At 42.0% G+C, this 25,955-nt stretch overlaps 1 protein-coding gene across 11 annotated transcripts in view; it reads left to right on the top strand.

The window, feature by feature from the left end:
• The first annotated feature begins 245 nt into the window (after nucleotides 1-245).
• Nucleotides 246-25,955, top strand: part of SLC12A4 (solute carrier family 12 member 4) — a 45,246-nt gene continuing 19,536 nt past the window's right edge. Inside the window, exons 1-6 of one of the 11 annotated variants that reach the window (XM_066327847.1) lie at nucleotides 1,045-1,279; nucleotides 2,176-2,233; nucleotides 6,318-6,506; nucleotides 11,981-12,081; nucleotides 19,286-19,380; nucleotides 20,703-20,834. In XM_066327847.1, the coding sequence (XP_066183944.1) occupies nucleotides 6,454-6,506; nucleotides 11,981-12,081; nucleotides 19,286-19,380; nucleotides 20,703-20,834 (381 nt within the window). In that variant the 5' untranslated portion in view covers nucleotides 1,045-1,279; nucleotides 2,176-2,233; nucleotides 6,318-6,453. Of the gene's footprint in view, nucleotides 536-1,044; nucleotides 1,280-2,175; nucleotides 2,305-6,317; nucleotides 6,507-11,980; nucleotides 12,082-15,772; nucleotides 16,054-19,285; nucleotides 19,381-20,702; nucleotides 20,835-25,955 lie in introns of those variants that run through there. The other 10 variants (XM_066327841.1, XM_066327848.1, XM_066327842.1 and 7 more) reach the window with 10 other exon arrangements.

Consider the following 25,955-nt stretch of genomic DNA (forward strand, 5'->3'; position numbering starts at 1 on the left):
AGGGCGGAGGGCGCCCGCCCCGCCCCGCCCCGCTCCCGCCGCCCCCGGGCCCGGCTCCTGTCACGATGAATGCGGGAGGAAGGCTCCCCCTTCTCCTCGCTGGCCTCGCCGCCTCCGGCCCCTCCTCCGCGCCCCCGCTGCTGAGCGCGGCCGCCCGGCGGAGCGACCCCCGCCCCCGCGCCCGGTGCTGGCGCGGCGGCCCCGGGGGCGGCGGGATCCGCACCGCCCCGGGATCCGCGCCGCCCCGGCGCTCGCGCTGGAATGGGTGGAGTTGAGGAGCGCGGTTTCCTGAGAGGAAGTGACCGCACGGGGCAGGAATGCGCCGGCGGCTCCGCGCCGCGTCCCGCCTGCCTCGCCGCGGTGCCGCGGGGAGCCCTCTCCGCCCCGCCAGCCATGCCGCACTTCACCGTGGTGCCGGTGGAGGACAAGCCCCGCGCCGAGTACGACAGCGTAGAAGGGCTCAGCTGGGTGGACTACCGGGAGCCGGCCGCGGCGCCCGCCCCCGGCGACTCCTACGACACCGTCAGCTCGGACGGTGAGCGGGCACGGCCGGGGCGGGGGGCGGCGGTGCCCACGCTCCGGGGCTCGGGCGAGCCCGGCTCCCGGCCCCGCTGCCGCCGGCCGCGGCACAGACAAAGGCGGGGGCTCCGGGCCGCTCGGGGCGCCGCGCCCGCGGGAGGAGGAGCCCCCCGGGGGCGCCGGGCGGGCGGCGGCTCCGCCGGTGCCGCGGCCGGGATGCGGGAGAGCCCGGAGCGCCGGGCAGCGCTGCCGCCGGTGTCAGCCCGCCGGGCCGGGCCGGGCCGGGCCGAGCGGGGGCAGCGCCGCCCGCCCGGAGCGCCGGGGGATGCCCTGGACGCGGGGTTCCCCGGAGCGCACAGGAGCCAGCCCGGGGTTCCCCCCGCCCCCCAGGCGCTTGGTGATAGCCCGGGGGTGCAGCGGGGCTGGCCCGGGTATAGCTCTTATCGGTGCTCCCACAAGCTGCCGTCTCCAGAGGTGATAAGAGTAAGTGGAGATAGGCTCAGATGTTTTCAGCGGTCCACTGCCAAAATAACCGGGTGATACAGAGAATTCAGTTAAATTAACCGAATTTAACGGTGTCTGCTTTACTTGTTTATATCATCTTGAAAAACGCGGCTGCCCGGCAAGGTCTCTCCTGCAAACTGGGCCCTCGAATACAACAGCAAGCGCTTTGTGCCTGTGTGGCTCTCACAACTGCTCCTGCCAGGCAGAGCTGCTTTTTCTTAGGGGTTAATTTATTCCAATTACAGAAGAAGATCACGTAAGTAGGAGGGGATTTTGGGTGGTGAGAAGTACATTCTTTAACTAGATAGCTGATATCAGTGCTTAGCCTTGGTGTTTTGCCGTGACTTTTAGGTATAAATCACTTTAAATATAGTGAGTGTTTCTAGTGGGAATGTGAAGGACGCTTGGATTTGGGCAGTAGTGTAGTTCTGGTACAAGGTTGTTTTAGCTCTTTGTGCAATCTGTTCTTTTTTTTTTTTTTTTTTCCTGCACTGGTTATGTTTAGCTTTCTGTAACCTTTAGGAAGAGGATCTTCCCATGGGCTCATCTGATGAATCTGGCTTACCCTCTGTGAATCATGCGTGACTCTAGGCAACAAAAGAAAAAGCAGTAAACACCTGACCTGTTCTTCCTTGCCCGTGCAGTCAAACTTTTCGGACTGCAAATGTTATTGAATGTACAGTAATCCCTGAAGGGAGCCTGCACTGCTCAGGCCTGTGCTTAAGGAAGGCAACAGGGTCATTTTGCTGCGTGATACTGAACTGTCATAAGAACAAAGTTCAGTTCCTGCCTTGTTAATTTGCTCATTTCTCTGAGAATATGCGTTTCAATCTCCAGTATGTGTGCATTGCAAATTTCTTTTATTCTTTGTATCACTTTCACAGAAATTTTAGATTTCCAATACCAAGTAGCTTACATAGCCCCCGTGCCCGTTCTTTCCGTGCCCTAGTGTGGGTGTTTTAGGATGATGAAAGGGAGGTGCTTTTCCCAAGCTGTCTATTACCACAGACAATTTGAGGCACTAGCCCTAAGGGCTGTGCAGGGCCTTTAATTTGTTTTGTAAAATAGGACTGTTTTATTCTCAGGCTGCTTACCATATATATAATCCCTGTGTGTATGAAAGTAACAGGTGTTTTTTACCCGTCTCGGCAGGTCGAGGTGGACACCTCGTGGAATGCTTTTTCCAGTAGCTAGCTTTGGCCATGGGTTGGTAAGTGTGGCTTGTGGAAGCTGCTGCCATGGTGGATAAAGGAAGATCGACTCAAGCCAACTCTTATTTGGGTATGAGGCTGCCTGTAGGATGTGTGCAACCAACACACTTCAGGGTACCCACACACTCCATCAGTCACCAGCAAGCTGTGGCCTCTAACGTGCTGCTGTCCCAAATGCAGTGCACAGCCATGCTGCTGGAAGCTGGCTGAGTCTTTCTGTTTTAAAGCTGATAAATATCTAGTAATTTCTCTACTAATATACGGTAGCTAGTTCTGTTTCTGTTTGAACTCTAACTGCCTTCCATTTTTTAATTTACTTTCACAGTAATTAAGTATTGTTTCATATCCTCGGGGTTTGCCTATAAAGATACGTGTCTTGCCTACCTGTACTGACAAGCATGCTCTTCCCCACCAGCCTTTTCTGTCTTTTCCTAGGTTTCTTGGGTTGTAGCTCTGTAGAGAACCTGAACTCAATCTTGTGTTATTCCTTTTGGTTTTGGTGCTGGTTTCTACATCCTGTGTGGTTCCCCTGGCCTCTCACACAGTGGGTGTTGGTGACATGACACAGCAGAGGTGGAAGCTCCCGTTGAAGGCAGAGTGTCCCAGAGCTGTTTAGCACTGGCTGCAGGCTGGAGGCAAGAGAGTGACCCTGCAGAGCCTCCTGTGGCAGCTGATTACCGGGCTCAGGGAGGGATTTGTTGGTGTTGGGGATGCCCCTGATTCGAGATAAGATAAACTGTTTGACTTGAGTGCAGAGTTCAAGTTTTAGGTTGTGGCCTTCTGGGAGTGCACACAGTTGATACTGATCCAGGGATGCACACAGAGCTGCCTAAGCACTGCCCGTGGTCCAGGCTTTCTGTGCCTCCACCACAGGCACTGTGAGAAACTGGTTGCAGTGGTTCTGGTGAACCTTCTGCTGGGAAGATTTTGTATTGTCAGCTTGCTGTTGAGAACCTGATTTCAAGACTTGTTTGGATTGCTCAGTTTGATTGGATTGCTTGAGGTGACTCAGTAAGGGTATGGCCCTTGCAGAGTGTGGCCATGGCACTGCCACTGTGGCTGCCTGTAACAGTCTGCAAAGCAGTGGCTGTGTTGTCCAGTACTCCTTGCACAATATCTTAGGCTGTTCCTTATGATTCTGATGGATTCGTTTTTTTTTTTTTTTCATCTTTTTACCACTGCCTTTATTTGTCATATCTATTTTTGAAGAGGTTTGTTTTTTTTTTTTTCCTGAATTTGCTTTTTTTAGGACATCAAGTGATAGGGTGTCATCTAAACTCTACAGATGTGAAACTGCTCTGCAACAGAATTTCTTGTCAACCGTTTCCATAAGAAGACATTAGTCAGTGTGCAATAATTTAGCCTTGTCAGATAGTTCCAGTGCTTGCTTGTGAATAAAATCAGCCTTTTATTTCAAAGTAGGTTCCACTGACTGCCACTGCTTGTAATAGATTTTGACATCTTTCATTTAGTAAAAGAAGTACAAAGAATTATCCTGTGATCCTATGATAAACACTTGAGCTCTTCTTTATGGCTCGTCAGGGATGAGAAATGTGAATTTGGCATCCCCTCTGTCTTTGAAATAAAGCCAGCATATTAGGTTGGGTACACAGGGCAAAAAAAGGAACAGTGGGGTCTGAATAGTGTTTAAAAAACCAAATACACTTTGCTTTAATAGGAATCTCAGCTCCACAGTCATTGTGCACCCAGTTAACCAAAGTGTGGCAATGTCATGTGTCCTGTGGGAAGTTACTTATCTTCCCTTGACTTTTGTGTGGAAATGAGACACTGATCAGCTTGGTGTCACTAACTAGCTTTGGTCAGCTGCCACCCTTGGTTTTTGCCAAGAATCCTCTGCTTATGTTCCATTTATCACATGGCTGCCTCCAAGCTCTGAGTTCTCTAACTAGACTAGAGACCTTTACCTCGAGCATTCTGTGTCAGAGTGTTCACTGTTCTTGTGCAGCAGCAGATTGTGCTGCTCATTTGCAGTGAGCTGTTTGGAAAATGTGGGTAAAGTTCTGGTGTGATAGCAGTGTGCTTTTACTTTCAACTTCCTGGTTCACTGCTTTAATATGTGGTAATTTACTAGTAAAGATTTTCAGTCTTTTGCAAGACTTGAAACTAAGTTCACGTTTTAATGGGGAAACATAAATCATTCAAAAATTCTTCTTCAAAGTGCCTAATTCTTACATGTAGGTGTTTTGGCAAAGTCCAGAGATAAGATAAAATTAGTCACGTAATAAATTAGACACTGGGGCTAAATAGGATGACACAAATGTGTCCAAATAGCATTTAAGTTGTCTTTAAGAACTTCTGCTGGTAGCTGTGTGGCTAAATGGCACTGTTGTGGTGGTCCTAGTGGAATATTTTTGCATAACCTGTGTAGCACAAAGATCTTCAGCATTTTTTGTGTTGCCTAAAAACCACAGAAAGAAGTCACAGAGGAGGCAGCCTTGGGTGGAGTTGAGGCAGAACCCCTGAATTGTTTCAGAGAAAAAGAAAGTAACCTGAGAATAGCAGTACTGATGTCAGCGAACTGTTTTCTGGTGATTTGTTAACTATTCTCTTACTGAAAATGGGATGGAGACCATGTCATCTGCAATGTAGTTACATTTTGATTGGGAAGGGTTTTTGTTGGGTTTTTTTTCTGTTCTGCTGTTCTGCTGGCATCTGGTTTCCCCTCTCTGAAAAGTATGATGCGTAAATTTGGAGATATTAAAGGTGTCCTGTCAGTGCTAAATATATCAACATTAATTTCTTTTCAGAAAGGGTACGTCTGGGATCCACAGCAATTGTTATGGTTTTCAGTGCAGATCCTGAAAAGGGGTCTTAGCAGCAGGGTCATACTTTAGAAGTCCTGGGCATTTTTTTATTGTTAGGGCTTTTTAATAATTTTCTTTACTTTTTAAAATTATTTTTTTTAATTTTTTAAATTTTTTTTTCTTTCTGTTTGAGCAATCAGCCATTAGCACAGCACTGATTGCAGTGCTAAATTCCAGAATGCTTTTCTCAACAATACAGATGCATAGAGAAGTGGACTTTTGCTTCAGACAAGGAGAGATAAGAGTTCGGCATGTGAAAAATGAGAGTGGAAAAGTGCTTTGTGACATAATTAGCTGTTTATAATAGCTGGGTGGGTGAAGGAGGTGGTGTATACTTTCTTTATACTCTGTAATCAGAGGAATTTTTCTGAAGAGCTCATTTTCCTGGAGCCCGTGGTCGATACCTATAGTTTCTTTTATTGGCTTGTAGTGTGGTAAGGTTTAACTTGTTAAAATGCTTGTCTAGAAAAACAAAAAAGTTTTTGTTGCTGCATAAACTGCTAATTTTGCTAAGCATATCTTGTATTTCTTCTAATTTGTGCAGTGATTAGGACCGAGCTGGAGAGGCTGCAGCTGTCCAGTACCAAGGGGATCGTGGTGCCAGCTGCTGGTGAACAGCTAATATAGCTAAATATAGGAAAACATGGGCCTTTTTGTGGGTTCTCTGGTATTTCAGCTATTTGAAAAAGCTCTGGGAAGAATCTTTGTGATATGTCTAAGTGATGTGAAAGCAGCTCCCGTACCCGCGTGTGCGTGGGGCTGCCCGTTGCAAAAAACTAACAGAAGGTTGTTGTAAAAACCCAAACACCCCTCTGTTGGTTTTTTGCAGCTGCAGAGTTTCTGTGTTTTGGAGAACACCTGCACTAGAAGGCTAAGCAGTTGTACATGAAAAGACATGGATTTTCTACCTAATTCTGCCTGTGCTTGCTAAGTGGCCATTTCAGACTTGAGTTGAGACTAGGTTTGGGAATATTTTAATAGCGCTGAGGTTATATCTTCTATACAGTCTCTGAACTTTTCTGAAGAATTTTAAGTACATTTTTTGGGTGTCTTGTGTTTGTATTACATCTCCCTCTCTCTCATGTATAAAATTGATCTCTGTGTGTTATTCAATTTCCCTTTACAAATTTCTTCAGTGTTTCACTTCCTCAAAGATCATAGGGACATCTGCTTTCTTTTCCCTCCTGCAACAAAATTAAAGCGTACGTTTTTTGCATGCTTCTCAATGTAGAATTTAATTTTGGATTGTGCTCTGAAGTTCTGTGTAGAATGAAGACTAAGGTCGTTTGCAGTCTCATTGACTAGCCAAACACAATAAATGCTGTTGGCTGAGGCTGGCAACAACCACCTTGAGAACGATCAGAGTTAGTGATCACTGCCTTGTTTTGAAGTGCATGAAGCAGGATGGGGGATACCCAGTGCCACAGGGAGAGGAAAGCTGCATTTGGTGAGTTTTCCCTTCCAAGACCAAGTTAGGGATTTACAGCTGATTTTGATTGTGATGCAGCGAATAACGTGCAGGTTAAATAACAGAAAAATTGCTATTAGTGCAAATACATAGAACAAGATTTCTTTGATCAAAGGGTCATGTCTTCAACTTGTTGGTTCAAGGTTGCTCCTTAAATACTTTGTTCTGCAACCTGAATTACAGAGAAAAAAAATGCACCATTTTCAGACAGGGTTTAAAGCCTATTTGAATTACATTTTAGGAGTGTTTCCTCTGTCTTCAGTAACCTCTGAATCAGAAATTTTGCATCTCTTAATTGTACTAAGCTAATTTTTATTCCCAGATAATAAAGTTTCGGGCGTTTTTTATTTTTTTTTATTTTTTTTTTATTTAGTAAAACCTCTTTCTTAATTATTAGATTTCAGTAGGCAACTGTTTAAATGCTGCCAAGTGATCCCTTAGCAATGAGTAGTACTGTTCTTGTTCTTTCAGTTGAGCTGCTTTGGATGATTTCTTTCAGCACACTTGGATTTTGTCATGCGTGGAGGACTGAGCATCTTTCCCAGTGGCTGCTGTAGCGATTGCCAAGCAAATAATATCTTTGTTTTCAGCAAGCAAAATAACAAAATGCACACACATAAAATATTAGTCTTTTCACAGACTCAAATACATGACAGTTAATAGGTCTGTCTTTAAATTTAAAAGGTCTGCACAAAAATACAGACCTTACAATGCGTGTAGGGTAAACCTCTCTGCAATTTGAATATGACAACATTTTGTATACTGTAACTACATGTATATATATGTATCTGTGTCAGAAGGTTATTTTGTAGCTTGTTTACTGCCTGTTTTTCCCCTATAACTTTTATTTTAAACACTGTTTCACAAGTTTAAAACTGTCGCTTCTGAGCCATAAAAAGGAGTTCCTGGAGTGGATGGAGTAACATTTTTTTCCTAACAGGCTTTTAATAGGGCTTTAGATTTTGTGGTGGGTTCTAGGTATGGCTTGGAAAAGAAGGTTGGTTGCTTTCCAGCAGTCTTAAATCATGTCTGAGCAGCAGAGGTACAGGTCAGAACACTTCTGGGGACACATTTTTTCGAATTTTTGTTGCTGTTAAAGGTACCTGGTGGAGTTCTTTCTTAATCGTCTTTTGATCTTCTTTGTGCTCTGTAGGACAGAGAGATGGGATTTGACATGCAGAATAAAGTGCTAATTGCCCCCAAAACGCTTTTACTCAATTAGCTTATGGATGAATGGGGAAGTTTGATAAGTTGGCAGTTGTGCTTTGCTGACTGGAGGCAGCTTTAGACTTGTTGGAAATGCAAATGAAATGGCATTTTGCTGAGCTGAAGATGAGAGGCCAGTGCCAGGCAGGGCTGGGCAAGGGCTGAGGGAGGAGGAGGCTGGTACTGGTGAAGAGATGTCCTCATCCCACCTCTGTGCTGATGGTCACAGTGCTGCTCCAGGAAGCTCCTTTGTGTAAGCGGTGATGTGCCAGCATTTCCACATTTTGGGTTTGCCTAAGGTCTCCTGGATTTTTAGCCCACAGGTCCATCCTCTTGAACGCAGAGTGCTTAATTTGCCCCTTTCTCTCCAGCCAAGTGACCTGCATTGTCCTAGAAGCCCAGCTCTTGCATCGATTGGCACATGGTCGGTGCTGTCATGAGGATGCAATCCATTGATTAGTTTGAAAATGAGAATCCAGGCTGTGAGCTGCTGTTGGGGGCTGGCTGGCAGGGCTGTGTGGCAGGGATTGTATAACCAGATGCTGGCAGAGGAGCGATGACGCAGAGCTGTGCGTAGGGCAGAGGCACGCTGTGCTGTGCATAGGTTCAAGGTAATTATGCCTCAACTAAACTACACGGGTATTTTTTCCCTGCAGTCTAATTACCAGCCTTCAGTTTCATCTCCTACCAGTACCCAGAAATTTCTTCTGTTTAGCTGAGGGATTTAGAGCATCATTCAGTCACTGCATTCTTATCTTGGAGCAGACCATACGCACTTTCACTTCCATGTCAAAGGGAGAAAAGGGTTTTTATGGTATGCCATTAGAAGCTGCTCATTTGCTGAGTTAAGAAGGGCAAACTTGTTGAGACCTGCTCTTGTGTACTTTAAATTGCTGATTGCTGCAGTAAACACTGTTTTTATGCCCTGGAGTATAAATATTTTCCATAAAATTATCTATAGCAATGCTGTTTTGTTTTATGGCCCAGTCTCTGCTTGCAAGCTAGGTAGCCCTGAGCTTAGTTACTGTGTGCAAAGTCCACCTCTGGATTTTCATGAAGGAAGTCAGATCTGAGTAGGACTAGGAGTAATTCAAGAGGATGGCATAGCTGCTGCTGTTTCTGATGGAGGACAGCACATTACTGTTTCCCCTCTGCTTTCTACCTTTGCATTCAGGAGCTTTGTCTTGCTGATCCTCTTCTAAGTAGTATAATTGATCTTTTTCTACTACTTGCCCATATATTTGTGTCCAGAGCTGACACAAAGGTAGAAGTTGGTTAATTGTCTGGCAGGTCTGATTTTAGAACCTACTATATCCGTGTATTTTTGGCTTTGTTCTGCTAAAGTTTTAACTGTCCAGTTTGTGATTTCCCAATGTGAAGTGTTTGGCAGTAATACCTCTTGACCACCTCCCATCCCATCATGCCACCTCAAGAGCATCCCTTCCTTTCCCTTGATTTCTGTTAGTGTTCTGCACCCTGTGCTGGGGCATGGGAGCGCCACAAGCCCGACCCTTGCTTCAGCTCCTTCATGGAGCTTTTATCTTGACTTCTTTGTTTAGGCCAACACAAACCACTCACTCTTGACATGTTTCTGTGTTCCAGGAAATGTGGTGACAATGTCATTTCTGCCAATCGTGGTATCATGTGTACCAATCAGGTATACCATCAGCTGTATCAGTCAGGTATAGTTGAGCCTTGTTGGTAAATCCCAGTTCTGTGTAACCAGACAGTGGGATGATTATCTGCCTTGTGCTAAGATGCCTTTTAGCACACATGCAAGGAGCTTTAAAGCTGTAACTCAAGGCAATACAGAGAGAATTTTTTAATTGCAGTATTTTGCCGTTTCCCTTTGAAGACACTGTATTGTAGACTTTGTGGTAGAAGGATATATTTAGTAGGTGCAAACTCACTATGATACATCTTGGAGTGTTTTCTGACTTACATTGTGCTCCAGCTGCCGAACTCCTGACTGGTGAAGCAGAAAAGTGATCTAATGTTACCAATTGCTCCTTGAAAAGTTTCTCTAATGCTCTTGCAAACAGATGAACTTCTTGCAAAATCATGGTAAAAGCCACTGGCTTCTCCAGATATCTGACTTTGTCTTGGTCTGTGCTGTGTAGCACTGTGTGAACTGTGTTGTGCTGTTTTGGGAGACTTGTGGGCTCTTTGTAAATGTGTGTCAAAATATTTGTGTTTTAGAAGAAGGGTGGTTGGCTTTTTATCATCTGCAATGTCAGAGCTCTCTCCACCCTCTAAAATGTTCAGTGGGAAGGAGGAAGGAGCGACTCCCTTTGCTTGGAGAAGTCTCATGCTGACTTGTACTTTCTGTAAGTATTATGACCAGAGTTAGAGTGAGTTTTGGCTGTTTGTAGCACTTCACACTGAAAGGTCATCCTTGGATTTCAGCCTTGAACTCTACAGAGGCTTAACTTTTTTTTTTTTTTTTTTTTTTTTTTTTTTTTTTTTTTTTTTTTTTTTTTTTAATTTTATTTTATTTTGTTTTTATTTTGTTTCTCCTCAAAACGCCCTCCCAGCTTTCCTTTCTCCTTGGCTTAAAAAAAAAAAAATCTCTCATGAACTTTGTTTTTACATGGAACTCAGTACTTCTCAAATGTAAGAAATATTCTGATGTTCAGCACTTTCTGTATGAGTTAACTAATGACAATTCGGGCTTTCACAATCAGCTTGTAAGTGGTTTCCAATGTCTTTCTGCAGTCTTCCAGGAATGGATAGTAGACAGATGTCTGTAAATGTACATTGTGTAGTATGCAATGCTACATACATTGAAATGTACATACATTGAAATGTTCAGAGTAATTTAATTTCTCTTCTGCTGTTATTTTCTGCATGTGTGGAGCATATTTAGTGTCCTGGCTCTTATTTCTTTGCACTTGCTCCCTGTAGGAAGTTTTTGAGCTGGTGGCAGACTGGTTTTTAATGGTCCCTGTTCTCATGTGTTTTCTCTCACTCCAAGGTTTGTGCCTGTTTTATAATTGTTTCTTTGGCCTGTGTTGAGGTGGAGGAGAGAATAGGTATGTCCATAATTGTGGTGTGTGTTTTTTGGACTTTTTTTGTTGTTGTTCTCTCTTCTGTACTGTGAAGCCATGGTCAGTTGAACAGGTATAGGGCTGAAAATTATTTTCTGTATTTGGTATCAGAAAGAAAGGTGAATTTGAATTGAATGTTGCATGGAATCTGCATACTGGTCTCATAGATGTATGTTACAATCTTTCAGAGAAAGTGGGAACATTTTATAGCAACGAAAGAGGCTTTTCCTGAGACAGGGAAAATACCAGAATGCTGCTCCCTATATTTTGATAGAAGGTGTGCTGTATCTGAGGTGCCCTCATGCCTGTGAAGGGATGGAGTTTCAGGGAGGATAATCGTGAGAAATAGTTTTGGAGTTGTTCCACATGAAAGAACCGCTGAAGTGGATTACAGTGAAATAAAGGTTGTTTTTATAGTGATTTTTTTTTTCATCTGGCAGTGACAGGTTATATTATTAAAGCTCCCAAGTGATGTGAGTTCCTAAATCCAATTTCTCAAAGTGACTTGGCATCTTTAATTACACAGGTATTCCTGGTGACTGCACCTACCTCATCATGTAGATAAGTCCTGGTGAGGTGTGTGCTGGTATCCAGAGGACTCCTTGTGAATGGGCAGGATAGTGGGGGCTCTGGTAATTATGAAGTGCTTAGAATCTTTAAGTTAGCATTTCTTATGTCTCTTACATAAACCTCCCATTTCATCCTGCTTTTGCTAGGTCTTTTTTGTGATCTTGCATGTGGTTCATCCGTTAATGGGTCATCATATTCTAATGTATTGAAGATGGAAAGAAACAGATCACTGTTTTCACTTGAGAGCTGAAATGCCTGCAGGGCTAATGCCACAGAGCTGCGCTGGCACTCGCAGGTTTAAAACCCTCTCTGATCCCACTCCCAGCAAGCGGCAGATTTGTGGCACCCTTTTCTGAGTAAGTGTGCAAACAACTGCAGTGCCTCTTAAATGTGGCTGGGCTTGGATTCGACAAGTAGCATTTTCTGTGAGATCCTGATATTTGTGTATTTTCTCCGTGTTGAAGGGATTATAATGCCGGGATTATATCAGTGTTGGCTTAAATATCTGTAAGGAATTCTTGCTTCCTGGGAGAGATCAGTCTAATTCAACACTGCAGCCAGCACTTTGTCAGAGCAGGTAGAAAAAGTTCTTCTGGAAATACAATAGTACTAAAATTGTGCAATCCTCAGGACATCCCAGAGGAAGCATTTACTAAAGCATGTGCTAAGAGCTGGAAGAGGAATAATGGTAAACCAAGTTACTGAAAATGTCAAAGAGCTATTGCTAAAGGGTAAGTACTTTATGTTGATATTAGCACCTACAAAGAACTGTAGTGTTCTGAAACTATCAGTGTATCTTAACTGAAAAATAGTCATGGTGCTTTCTGAAACACAGGATTATTAAATTGTTAAATCCTTCAAGTTGTGTAGGGGTAGACAGCTTGATGGGTAGGGCTGCTCTCTAATCTCGTTTTGCAAAGTATGGTGGAAGTCTTCACACATGTTTATTTGGGGATAAATCCAAGATCTGTGCCCAATTCTATACTTAATTTTGTACACTGCTCCAGCCTGTCTGTTGCATAGGGTGTTGTCTGGGAAAGTTTTGGCTGTGTCTTTTAAACATCTTTTGAACTCTGAACTGGTTCAGAGGAATGGCTATATTATCAATAATACAGCTTTTTGTTTTATTTTTGGGTACATTTATGCTTTGTGTTTCTGGCTGGTTGTATGTTGTCCATGGAGAAACAAGTATTTCTAATAGGCCGTCTTTTTTTGTTTTTGCTCCAAGTTATCTTTATTTTGGACTGCTGCTGATATTGGATTAGGATTTTTGCTGAATTGTTGGAAGTGAGCAATTTAAGAAAAGAAGCAATGTCTGATTTCCGTTAATGAAATGTCAAGGTAGTGATAGCTCCAAAAGCATAATTGTGCACTGAGTTATTTGGTATAGTCCTATGAATGAACCAAGAAAAATGTTCCATAACAGTTCTGAGAATGAATAAGAGTTTTGTTTAGTCCAGCCACATGTGAGGAACCACATGAATAGAAGCAGACTTGGAATGTATTTGAAATCAAATTGTTGTCTGCATGTTTCTTAGGTTATCCTAAAAATGACAGTGTCTTGATTTACTTGAGCAGTACTTGAATTACTTCAGATTTATTTCTTGAGTACTTGACTGCTGAAATGTGGAGATCCCAGGACTGCTGGCAAAGTCTGGGAAGTCTGTTGAGGTTTTTCTGTTTCTCAGCAATACTCAGACCTGCAGGTCTTAATGGGGTGTGAGTGATGAGCAGAACACTCTGAACATCACACAGCCTTTGGGAGGAACAGAATGAGCATTATCCTTATTGACATCTGGGAAACAGTGTCTCAAGAACTGGTAAAAACAAACCAAACCCCCAAAGTGTGATAAAAATGGACGTGGACAGCTTTTTATATTAAAATTTTATCCGTAAGGCTGTGAACAAATGTCCTCAAAATAATCTGGCTAATAAAACCTGATTGTGCAATAATTTCTGTTAGCAGCAATCCCATTGTTTCTCTCTCTCTCTTTTTTTTTTTTTTTTTTCCCAGTAGAATACCCACCTTGGGCATATTCATTTGCTTCTAGGTCTTGCGACAACAGTTAAGTGTAGCAAATATATTTTGATTTTGTGGACAAAAATCAAAGTAAATTGCGCCTTAATTACCACTTGTGTAGAAATTTGCAGAACATACTGACATCAAAAAATCTAAGAAAGCACAAATAACTCAGAACAGAACTAACTTGCTTTCCAAAGTGGGATAAATTTTGCCTTCCTTAAAACATCTATAAATTAGTGTTTTATTTAGGTTAGGCTCTCTTTAGAGGTATTTGCAGCATGTCAAGGTGCATGCACAGGAGAGACACTCCAGGGGTCAGCTAATTAAACCATCTCTTTCTGAGTGAGAAGTGAGCCTGTGTGATTAGTTGGCTGTAACAGCCTGCTGTTTAGATTGCTGATATTAAGGGAAACCCACAGCAACTACTTGGGTATCAACTCTGATTTCTAATCTTAGATTCTAGTGTTACTGGTAAATAAAATATTATAAGTATGAATATTTTTTTATTGTAATAAAAAAAAGTCAGATCAAGTAGTGTTCCCTGTGCATGAAAATGGCTCAGTTTGTGCCTTTAACTATCACGGGTGTTGTGGCCAGTGATACTTGTGAAATAGTGTCTGGATAACAGCAAGATGTGGTGTTAGCTGCTAGACAGGCTGTGTCATCACAGTGTTTGTTACTGGGGTGCACACAAAGGAGTCTGTACATGCACAGTACCATTGAGATACTAACTCTTGCACTGCTCCAATAATTTAATTACATTGAGGGGAGGAGTGTTGGGCTGTCCTTTGAGCTGGTTTTCTAGGAAATACCTGCTGTTTGTTAGTTATCAAGAGGTAAATAAACCAATGTGTTTCTTGGTCAAAGCTGAGCCTTTCAGTTCCAACTCCGACTCGAACTCTGATTTGCACTGAAGTTATTTGAAGACATTTACTCCCTCACTTAAGACTTGGTACTTCAGGCAGGGAGGATTCTGGCAGCCCTACACGCCATCCTCATGGGTCACAGCAGTGTCTGGGGCTTTGTCCAGCTTTCCTGCCTGCAGAGCGTGTTGGAGGCTGTGTTCTCCTGAGATCTGTGAGCAGGGTGTGTGCCTCTGCCAGCTGGCATTAGCTCAGCTATGATGTGCCTGTACGAGCAAAGTGGCAGAAGTTTCTTATCGAAGTTCAGCCCTCTTCAGAATTTGCCTTTTCTTCAGTGTTTTAACCTTACTGTAGTTTAATTGGCATTGCTGTGTTCACTTTGTTATCTGTGTGGGCCAGACTAAAGCTGGTCAGGCTCTGTCAGTCTGTCTTCAGCACATCTTAACTTGCCAGGTAGAGCTTCTCTGGGTTAGTCATGTCCTGGTGAAACAATCTGTAGCCTTTTTAAGATGTACTAATTTCCGCTTCTTTACCTGAATCAAGTAGGGGAGTGGTGTTTTTTTGTAAGGGAGTTTAGAAACTGACAGTAGAGAAAAGTAAAACCTTGACAAGTTAAGTCTTGCTACTGCTCTTGCCACCTTGTTATTTTAGTGTGGCAGAGTAGACCTGATTGTTGTGAAGCTTCCTGGTCTTTTCTTTGCAATAGTCTCACTGTGCCTAATTGTTCAGCTTTCATTTATCCTCACTAACCTGTCTTTTAGTTACTTTCATATATGTCTTTAGTTTGTAATTCTCTCTAAATTCTGGTTTTCATCCCTAAGTTACTTAAGAAAACACAATGACTTGAACAAAAGACTTGCATTCAGCATGCTCAAGCAGTGAAACTGTGTCTGGCCTAATCCTCTTCCAGAAGGAAAGCAGTAACATGAATAGTGTCCTCCGTGTCCTTAATGCTTGTTAATTTTTTTAATTTTTTTTTTTTTTTTTAGTAAAGACAACATTAACCTTTTGGAGAAGAACAAAATAAAACCAGTCAATAGAATATCTGCTGCAGTTTACTCACAGTGTTTTTTCTTGGCTGCGATGCAAAAGTTTGGACATCCATTTATTGCTTTTGTTCTGTTTCCTGAGCTTGTGTGTTTGTATGTGTGGGAGCATGCACACTTGAGCGTTTTAGGTTTTGTTCCATGAATCAATCTGATGTTTTAAGGAACTCAGGTGATCCACACGATGAGGAACTTGTTCTCTGGATGTGTGCCCATATCTGAGTAGGGGAGTAGAATGTTCAGGGAACTGTGCTGGAGATGTTTAGATAATCTGTATAGTTGAAGTGATAGCTGCAAATAGAATTACCTGGTTTGGGAGAGAACTGGTAGCCTTCAGAAATAAAATGCCTTAGTTATTGAAAGATAATGAAGACTGAGAAGCAATGAAACAAGTGAAGAGGAAACATTAGCCTACTTGGAATACAGCTTGAATACCTCAAAATTTGAGATTAATTAGGGACTAAGGCAAATAAATTATTCTCTGTTGCAGAGTATTTAGCTCCCTCTTTGAGAAATGTTCCTTGCGAATCAATCTTGCATGATGAGAACTAACACCACATAGCTACTGGCCGGGACCAAAGACTTGATAATAACTAAGAATGTGGAAATGTGTGCGCATGTCACGGGATGGTGCTTGCCCAGGAGACTTCGTGCTCCAGGATGTAAACCCTCCTCGGGTGAAGCTGGGGCAAGAATTCCCCAGAGTCGCTTTCCGGGGTCACATCCGCTCCCTTCCCAAGCTGATGGACCCGACCCGCTCTTCCCATGCAAGTAAGTCTCTTTGAAGCTGCTGCTGCTGCTCATTGGCAGAGAGAATTTACTGCACAAGTTGTTTTTTTCTTGCAGTCTGGTTTCTGGCCTGTGCTGCAGCCCGGTCTGTCTCGTCAAAGTGCAGTTGTGATTGTTGTCAGGAAATGGTCGTTTGCTGGAGGTTTTTCTCTGAAATGGAAACACAACGTGAAAAGAGAGGCAGTGAGAGGATTTGATTTAGGACATGTCTTTAAAGAAGAGATTGCATTGAACATGCAGCTGTGATGATTTTTGGCTGTCATTTGATTAGCTGTATTTAAGTTAGCAATGTCGTGGTCTTGAATTAGCACACATCTCTGCAGCACCAGTTCTTCTTAGGGGTGATGTGGAACTAGGATGTCATTGTAAAGAACTTGCATGTAAACCTACACTCCTTCACTTCCTGTTGAAAATGTACAGTGCTTGAGAGGGACTTTAAAGTGGCACATCATTAGATCAGCAGGAAAGTTCACTTCTAGTTTTGCATTGTCTGCCGTGATTCATATGTATGTTATTTCAGGACAATGGAGCTAGTGCTGTAAATGTGGTAAAAAGCCAGTTGTACCTCTCTATCATCTGAACCATCAAGAAGAAAATGTGCCCCAGCAATTGCAAAATCAATACTATATTTCCAGTCACTAGTTCTACTGAATTTTCTATTCAGGGCTTCCTGTGTACAGGATGGTGTATAAAGCCAGCATGCCAAGGGGTCAAATTTGGAATGAAAGTCTAATAGGAAGGGTCTGAGTGATGCTTGAACATATAAATGGAGAATAAGAGAGAAGATGGAAGCTTTTTATAGAGAGAGAGGTCCTCTGAACAGATCAATTAAGAAAAAATTACTGGTGGTAAAATGTAGATGCATCTAAAAAATTACTATCAATTAAGTTGAAGATTCATCTTAAATCACTGATCTTTCTCAGGCTCAGGGAGATAGTATGAAGTAATCTTTCTGAACTAAGGAGAGGTTATGTGGATCATGGTAATGAGGGAATTTTGAAAGAGTGAAAGAATTACCATCCTGTTTGAAAAACTGAGATTGAATGTATGAATGTATCTTGGCAACAGCAGGATTTTGAACATAAAAAGGTTGAGAGTTTCTCTTAAGTGTTACAAATAAAAGAACACCCATAATACTGACTTGAGACGATGATAAGGTAGGGTTCCTGATGGAAGAAGGAAAGCTAAGGCAGCAAAGAATTGCTTTAACAATCACTCTGTGATTAAAAAAAACAAAACCTAGGCTGATATTTCAAACATTCAGTCACCAGAGCCAGTATATAGGATTTCCTGTACAGTGTATATAGCAATGGAGGAAACAAACCAAAGTTGCTCATGACCTTGCTGTGTTTGATAAGTGTAATGGAGAAGGTACTGCAGAGACCAGAGTCTTGAAGAATCAGGCAGACAGTATTTCTGTTGATCTCATAATTTGCACCATCATTTGTGTCAAATTTAATGAGTAAAAGGTATATGGCAGATGACCCCATTTCCTCAGCAAAAACTAGAAATGTACTTTAACCACAACAGGATGGGGGAACTGCAGCACACACTGCAGCAAAATTGATCTGGTACATTCCAGTATAGGCATAACAAATACAGCAAGCAAGCAGTTTTTGCAGATTTTTACCTTTGCTAAAGTTGATGACCGTTTGATTTTGATGCTGTGTTGTTAAGCTTACTGATGTTTTTCTAGTAGTGTAAGAAATTCTACAATTGCAGCAAAGTGAGCATCTCTTATATGTAGGTGGGGTCAGCAAATCTGCTGACCCCCTTGTTCAGGGCAGCTGCTCCTTAACATTTTGGGGTTAGTTGTCAGAGCTGTGAGGAAGGCAGTAGGCACATAAACACAACAGGCTGCTCTTCTCATGTATTTTTGGTCAGCTAAGTATTTACTTACAGACGGTTAAAAATTCCTCTATTCTTTGTGAATATTGTTTTCCCAACAGTTTTGTTCAAAGCACCTGTCAGCAATTTCCAGAAAATTGAGTTGCTTTCCGTGCATGCTTTCCCCTCAGTAAGGGTAGGACTGAATGTTCTAATTTTTTGGCTTATAACAATTACTTTTGTAACACTGCAGTTTGTGCTGATCACTGTGAGTAGAGGAGGACTCTTCTCTTTGCCTGTTAGCTTAATTTTGTAAGTTGATTCAAATTTTGAAATGCAGAGAGATTTTCACTTGAATTATATTAAAATAATTCGGTGTAACCTTGTTGAATTGATTAGAGTACTCATTGAAAAGATGCACACAAAAATCCAGCTGTTTATTCTCTTGCTTTTGGTTTATTCAGTGTACAGTATTTTAATTTGCATTATTTTCATTTGAGATAAGAATGTCTTTTTCTTTAGTTTTTAATTTCTGTAGTGGTTACATCTTTTGTAAATAGAAAAAGGTATTCCTTGGATTAGTCTTTTCTAAAGGAGATGCTCTTGGAAATCATTCATTTGTATTGGCTCAAAGAGCAGGGAGTGAAGAGGTACAGACAAAAGAAAAGAATTTTTGTTTGTTGAGCAGAGGGTGATGGGAGACATAGGTCCAAGAACTTCTTTTGAAAATGGAAATCAATATAAATTTTTTTCCCCTCAGAGGTTGTTTTAAACTATAGTGCCCTTTTTTTTTTTTTTTTTTTCTCCCCCCAACTGCTTGTTACAGAAAGCTCTGCTGATCTTCCATGCTCTTTTTTTAAAAACATTGTCCATTGCACATGGGAATGCTTTGGTTTTAATGTACCTGATATTAGGTTTTAATTTAGAAGTATAAGAGGAGCCTGAAGAATGCACAGCTTAAATGTTCAAAACACAGTGAGAGTAAAACCGTGGGATTAATGGGCATAGTGAATAACAAACAGCATTTAAGAACTGAAAAGGTTGGTTCAGTCTTACCAACTCTATCTAACTGGGTTGGACATCCATCTCAAAGGCTGCTGTTATCATTAGCAGTGATTTCTAAAAGCACAGGAGCTGTCCTAGTGCTTGTCACTGTTCTAAATAAGAAACAGTTACAGAAGTGAGCACTAGAGAATGAAACAGAGGAGTAGAAATAGAAATGACTCTACCTTGAGAGTAACACCTTTGATAATTGCTAACATTGTATGAGTTGAGATACTAAAAAGAAACATAATCAATTAACAAAATGAGTTTGTTCCCTATGGATTTGTCAAGGTTACAGTCTCATTCTCTGCTTATCAAAAACTGCTTATTTTTTTCTTCACAGGTCATGGCAACCATAAAGAAAACAGTCCTTTCCTAAACAGTTCAGAGGCTGGCAAGGGAGGTGATTACTATGACAGAAATCTGGCCTTGTTTGAGGTAATTTCTAGCTGCTTTTTGTGCTTCTAATGTGATTTATGATCTTCCACGGTGGGAGGGATTGAGCACATCTTTCTCCCCCACCTGCCTTTTTGTGGGTGTCCATCTGTTGTCAGGGGTACCAGTAGGCAGAGAGCTGCTGTGTGGTGACAGAGCTCAGGTGTGGTGCCAGCTGGGTCTGTGAGGCACAGTTATAACTCTGTATAACTGCATCCATCTGGGAGTGAGGAGGGGCAGACACCTGCAGGAGGCCTTTTCCACAAGCACAGGAGCACACCAGGTGTGCAGGCTCCTCTGTGGGACTAAGTACAGGAAGGATCCATCAGGATCCCAAAGGCCATGCTCCTCTGCTGAGCAGGAGGTATGTGTTGTCTCAACCCCTTTCTGGAAGGAATTGTAATCAGGTTTTTAAACATGTGAGCTGCAGGTCAGATCACAGGAAGCAATAAGAAAAGGGTGCTTGGCTCATGTCATCCATTTAGGGATGACCCCATTTGGGGTTAGTTTCTGCATCATGTACAGAGCATGTAATGCTACTGATCCCACCAGAAACTGTTCAAGGTTATACCTAAAGCCATGATAAAACTGCAGGCAGTGAAATCTTTCTCAATTGGTTTTTATTTCCTGTGTGAAAAGTTATTTCTTATATTTCTTATATTTCTTATGCATTTCTTATTATGCTATCAGACATGCAAGACTTTAATTTCAAAGAGAAAGGGAATGATCTTGTTCTGGGACTTTTTTGTCCCCTCTGCCCCCAAACCAGAAACAGGAATTGAATGGGATGAGTATAAAGGTAGGAGGCCCTCCATGCATGTGGCTTTTGGGAATTTTGTCCAGATCCACATGAATTAGAAAACATAGTTTGGAAAATGTAATAAAATCATCAGTGTGTGTACATGTCTACAATGAGCAGAGTTTAATCACTAAATCTCTGATTTGTTTGGCAGCTTGACCTTTTTAAATGTGTATCTGTTGATGTGAGTTGACATTAGAGATGCATGCAAGGTACACATTCATTTTCTCTCAGTTCTAAGGCTCAGATTTCTTCATTGCTGTAGTTATGCTTTTCAGCACCTAAGGAGAATGTTTCACATGGTGCAGACTTTTTGGCATGGCCTTTTCCTATCAGAGTTGCCCTCCTTTCAGAAAATTAAGACATCTCATCAATGGTTAAACCATACTGAAATACTCTGTCATTCTCTGGATAATTTTCCTGGTGTGTTCCCTGGTAGCCTCAGGCACGCCCAGGAAGGCGTGATCCAGCCTCTCTTCACAAATGCTGTGAACTGCAGAAGTTGACTTGTTGTCTTCTTCCTCAGGAAGAACTTGACATACGACCAAAAGTGTCATCTCTGCTTGGCAAGTTGGTCAACTACACAAATCTTACTCAAGGTGTCAAGGAACATGAAGAAGCAGAAAGTACCGATGGATCGAAGAAGAAAGTATCAAAAGTACGTAAAGATTCTCTCCATGGCCAAAACTGATCAATAGGTTGATTCCCTGTGTGATTTCTGGGGAGCTGGCTTCTCTTCTGCTTTTCCTTACCCTCCCTCAGGAGCCATGACAATGTTACAAAGCAATGGCATGGAAGCTGTAGGGAACCAGCTGTTACCAGAGAATTGGGGCAGATGTGCACTGCAGTGCAGTTCCTTATGCTTGGTGTTGATTTAGGTAAGAAGGGGAGAGGCTTTTAGTGGGATACCAATAACAACCAAACCACCCCCCAGCTTTTCCCCAGCGCTGTTTTAGCTGCCCAGTGGTGTCTGACACACCTCTACCAGCCTGGTAGGTAATGACACAGGGTTTGCAGGAGACAGCACCCGTCTAGAGCGCTGGGTGGAGGTCAGATTGGACACCCTGGGGCAGCTCAGGAGTCATTCTGGTGTCAGGCACTTAGGCCACTGAATTCTGCCCCCAAGCATCTGCATTCAGATGGCTGTCCCTGGAATGACTGTGGCAGGTGAGGTTTGAGCACTGGTCGTTGATTTCTATCAGGAGGGCAGTGTTTAACTGCTCCTCTCTCCTCTGGCAGAGCCGCAGGTGCTTTGGTTACTGCTGCACCTGCAAATGCTGCGGTCGCATTTTATGGCTTGCAGGCCTGTCAGTTTGTTTGCAAGTTCTGTCAAAAGAAAGGTTTCAAAAAAAGCTGATATAGCACTTGAATTCTGCAGGTTTTATAGCACTGCCCTGCAAAGTTTGAGCCATTTCAGAAAGAGTGAATGGCAGTGATAATGTTGCAAACCAATAGTGCTCTCAAGGAGCACGCATGTTACCCCATGCTGAGTGCCCTTACTCACACTCCAGTTCCTTACTCTGCAGTTTTACACTGGGCATAACAAAGTTGTTTGGTCACTGTGAAGCTTAAAATTCAATTTTATTTGAGACCACATGCACTAAAAGTGCTGCAATATTGTGGTTAATTTGACATCATGACAGGACTGAGCTAAGGTCATCTGGGTGCAGTAGCTGCATTCTGGTCCTATAAGCTGACATTAAAAAAGTAATTTAAACATTTTAATTATGATTTTCTTCTGTGTGGTATTTGGCATTATACTAATGGCTGAGTCTTGTCCAAAGCTTTTACATTCACATTACTAATAAGGAATGTCAGCTGCATCTCTGTTTTAGCTTGCTTTTACTGGGAATAATGTCAGGCATCAGATCTAATATGGTATTATTGCATAATGTAAAATAATTTTCATCCCCTTGCTATCAGAAGCAGATTGATTATTTCCCTTACAAAAGTTGAACAGTGGAGGATACAATAGATAGAGTTCTTGTGATTTTGAGGAAGTTTTGATCACTTTAGGTCCTTATTTCCTTTTTAATTGCCTGACCAGAATACCAGGGTAAGATGCAGAGTAATCTGGAAGCTACTCCCTTGCTTCTCTGATGTAAAAAGAATTGGGAGAATTTGGCAATGGGACTGTAGTATACAGTTGGTTAAAGCTAATGTATATAAAACTTCACAAGGTAAAAAGGGGCAAATACCAGAAAGCTGAAAACTTGTTTTCAATCCCTGATAGAGTACCGTACATGGTGTAATGTTAATATTTCTACATTTAGATGTGATTCATGCTTGTATATTTTCAAGCTGTTTACTGCCATTAAAAAGGACTATTATCTTTATTAAAGCTTTGCTTCTATGGCAAAATGGAGTTCAGGTTTAATAACTGTATAATTTCCTGAATTATACTTTCCCATGTCCCAAAAATGTGTGTTCACAGACTTCTCAGATGTTTTTTGTAGAAAGGGTTTGGTGACCTTTCCAAAAGTGACAGTATCATGCTGTATTAATATCTCAGTGTTTTCTGTGTAAACACTGCAGTTTCCTTAGGCAAACCTTTGTCTGCATGTCTGTCTCTGGGATAAATTACATCAGCTGCAATATCATAACTGCAGGTTGAATTTCTTCTCCCTCTCTTGCCATGAGCAATATAAAATTTTAAACATCATGCAGAATATAAGACGACTGAAAACCTTGGCCAGTAATTATCACCATTAAACCCAGGAAATTTAAAAGCAGTAACTGGACAAGGGTATGGATTGAAGGTATTCATAAACTGTGCAAATGGGGTTCTTCTACATACTTCTTTTTGATCATCTTCGAAGTATAAATCACTGTGCTGCTATTATCTTATCCTTCCCATTTGAGCATGAGAACAGAAGCCTGGCAGTCCATTCTGGCAGCAGCAGGTCTGTTTTAAGTGGATAAAACACTGTTAACCCACCCATTGGTGAGTGCTGCACTGGGTGTGCTCAGCTGGTGTGACAGAGTGACCTGCCTGTCACTTGCTGGAATTGGCATCTCATAGGCAAGAGCTGGAGCAAGGCAGATGAGCAGGCTCTAGATCTGATATTTGAAAATGAACTGAGGAAAGCAATCCTTTCAGTAAGTGACTGTAATCCTCTGAGCAGGTAATACAGGTCTCTCAGTGAGGACCTTTTTGGATGTAGCACAGTCCTGTCTGCCAAATCATATCCTTTCAGATAAATTTCATTTCAGTGCAAGACATCTTAATATGAACATACTATCTTGTTTCAGCAACCCCACTAAATACTTTTGGTAGTAGCATTTTCTGTTAGGTACACATCAGGTAACATTGGCACAACTCTGATGTAATAAGGTGGAAATTGAGTTGCTTTTTCTTTTCTGAATACAGTCTTGCAATAAAACACTTAACAGTCACAGGGCTATAGAAATATTCCCTTCTCATGATGGAAAAAATTAGATAAACTGTTTTAGTTCATGTGTCTTCAACAGTGCAGTTCATTTCTGTGCTGCTGTCTGTCCTCATGCTACACAGCAACTGTGAGAGCTGTCACTGCTGATCAATGTCCCTCAGCCCTGCAGCCAAGTGCTTTAATAACCCATCACACTGGCACAATGGAAATAGTGTCCTTCAGACTCAGATCAATATTTACATAAATTATGTGTCTGCAGCTGATGAGAGTGAACAGAAACATGATCTGCATCACTGAAATTGAGACTGTTTTCGAGATTTTTCTGTCCCTTCTTGGTTGTTCTAAAACTGAGTTCTTCAAAATGTCTCTCTTCTATTTCCTTTACGCAGCACGGGATGTTACATTTTTTCATGTGGTTGATGTTGAGGTTGAACATAATAATACCCTTGTTTCAGGTCACATTCTGTTGAAAGTTCAGCACTGGTTTAGTATCACTTAGTGATGATTAGATGCTATAAAAAAGGATCAAGTCACTGCAGATTACTGGTGTTAAATATTTCTGTGAACAAGTTGGTTCAAGTAATATTTGTAAATCGTTCTTTCTTATTAGTATTTTTTTCCGCATGGTAAGATAATCCAGGCTAAACTCTTATGCCTGAGATAATCTTAGTAATTCTTGCTTGGGCAGACACTTGGGCATTTCCTAGGTTGCTCTGCTCCATAGTGGTCTCACAAGTGTCCAACTAATGCACAAGTTCCCTTTCTCTGTGGTGGAAGTGAGCTTGTAACTCGATAGGCTTAGGAGGTCACTTGGCAGGGAGGGGGAGAAGATGATGGAACAGTGGAGCAAAGCTGCAGGGACCACACAGGGCAGAAGATAGGAAAGAGCTGAGCTGAAGTGGATTCTTAGAAAGGAAGCAGGGAATGGGAGGCGTGTAAAGGGCAGGCTGAAATCTCACCTGCTTTCACAGTGTGTGGAGGACTGTCACACAGAAAACACAATACCCATGCTCCATTTACTTCTCCTGTGTAGGAGCAAGAGGGTGGGCTTCTTTCCTTTTCCCAGGTGCCAGTTTTGACAAACTTTCCAACTCTTTTATCCTGAGATACCCAAATATCTGATAAATTCACTTGATGGGTTCAGAGATCTTGGGAGGGAGGGACTGATGGATGAATTGTCAGATAATTTTATCATCATCTATGTGGAACACTTGAGAGGTAAAGTGCATTAATGTGACAATGGGAAGCCCCTGTGCTGGGCAATATCTGCCCAGTGCCTGCCAACAATATTTAGACCTTTCTCAGTTTACGTTTAAGGTGTTAAAGACACGGTGTGAATTGGATAAAAGTGTTGGAATCAAAACTATCTACACTTTCCCTTCCTTGAGGAAACAAGTACACTGTAAATAGTACTCCATGAAGATTCTCCTCAAGTATAGCACTGGAATAACTCAGTAAAAATCCTTACCTTGCCCTGATCAGGACACTTATGTAACGAGTGTCATTTTTGTTACTATCAGACAACAATTCATTTTGTTCTCATGCATAATCCTGGCGAAGCTGATCAGGTTAGATGTTTAGGATGGTAATTTTTATAAAATGGCAGGTGATGGTGTTGGGAATTTTTTTTCTTTTCTGGTACTGTGGTACTAGAACAGCTGAGGAGCAGCTCTGACCCCACGCTTGCAGGTCTCATAGGGTAACTCCACTGCAAACCCTCAGCACGTCATTCTGTGCCCACTTTCCTTCAGGAAGTTCACCTGAGCCGTAGTGTGCATGAGAAAAGTCTGGGTGATCTGTTTTAGCTTTAGTCACACAAGGAATTCAAAGCTGACTTCCAAAAATTCAGTCAGCAGCTCCTGGCACTCCTAACGAAGAATGGCTCAGATCATGTTCTTGGGCACAGTTTTGTTTCATGTCTGGCAGGGCAGGTTTCTAGTGCAGAGGAGGAAATTCTGGATTGTAACATGTAATTGCAGGTTGAAGCACAAGATTCCTTATTGCTTTTGACCTGGTGATCTTATGAGCATGTCATTCTTTAAGGGTTTTGCTTTGTGTGGTGAAATATACTCTTGAATTACTTTATGTAAAGTTTTTGGCACACGTTTTATTGCCTGTCTTATATACTGTTGTTGTGGGTTCATGACTTTGTCTATAAAGGTGCTATTTATTTTTGCATCTAGTTAATGCTGTGTGAAATCAAATTTGAGCAAGTTTTGTCATCTCCCTTTAATATCTTTCTCATTTGAATGATCGTTCAAGGGCTTCTTTAAATGCTGTCTATCTAATGTCTTTTGGAATTCATGTTTATTTATGGAAGGGAGTATGAAAAGGGATGAACCTTTCAGAACTGACGCTCTATTTCCCCTGTGTTTTAGAATTCAGTA

The sequence above is a fragment of the Sylvia atricapilla genome, chromosome 12 (assembly GCF_009819655.1).
Source record: "Sylvia atricapilla isolate bSylAtr1 chromosome 12, bSylAtr1.pri, whole genome shotgun sequence".
In the NCBI taxonomy this organism is placed as follows: domain Eukaryota; kingdom Metazoa; phylum Chordata; class Aves; order Passeriformes; family Sylviidae; genus Sylvia; species Sylvia atricapilla.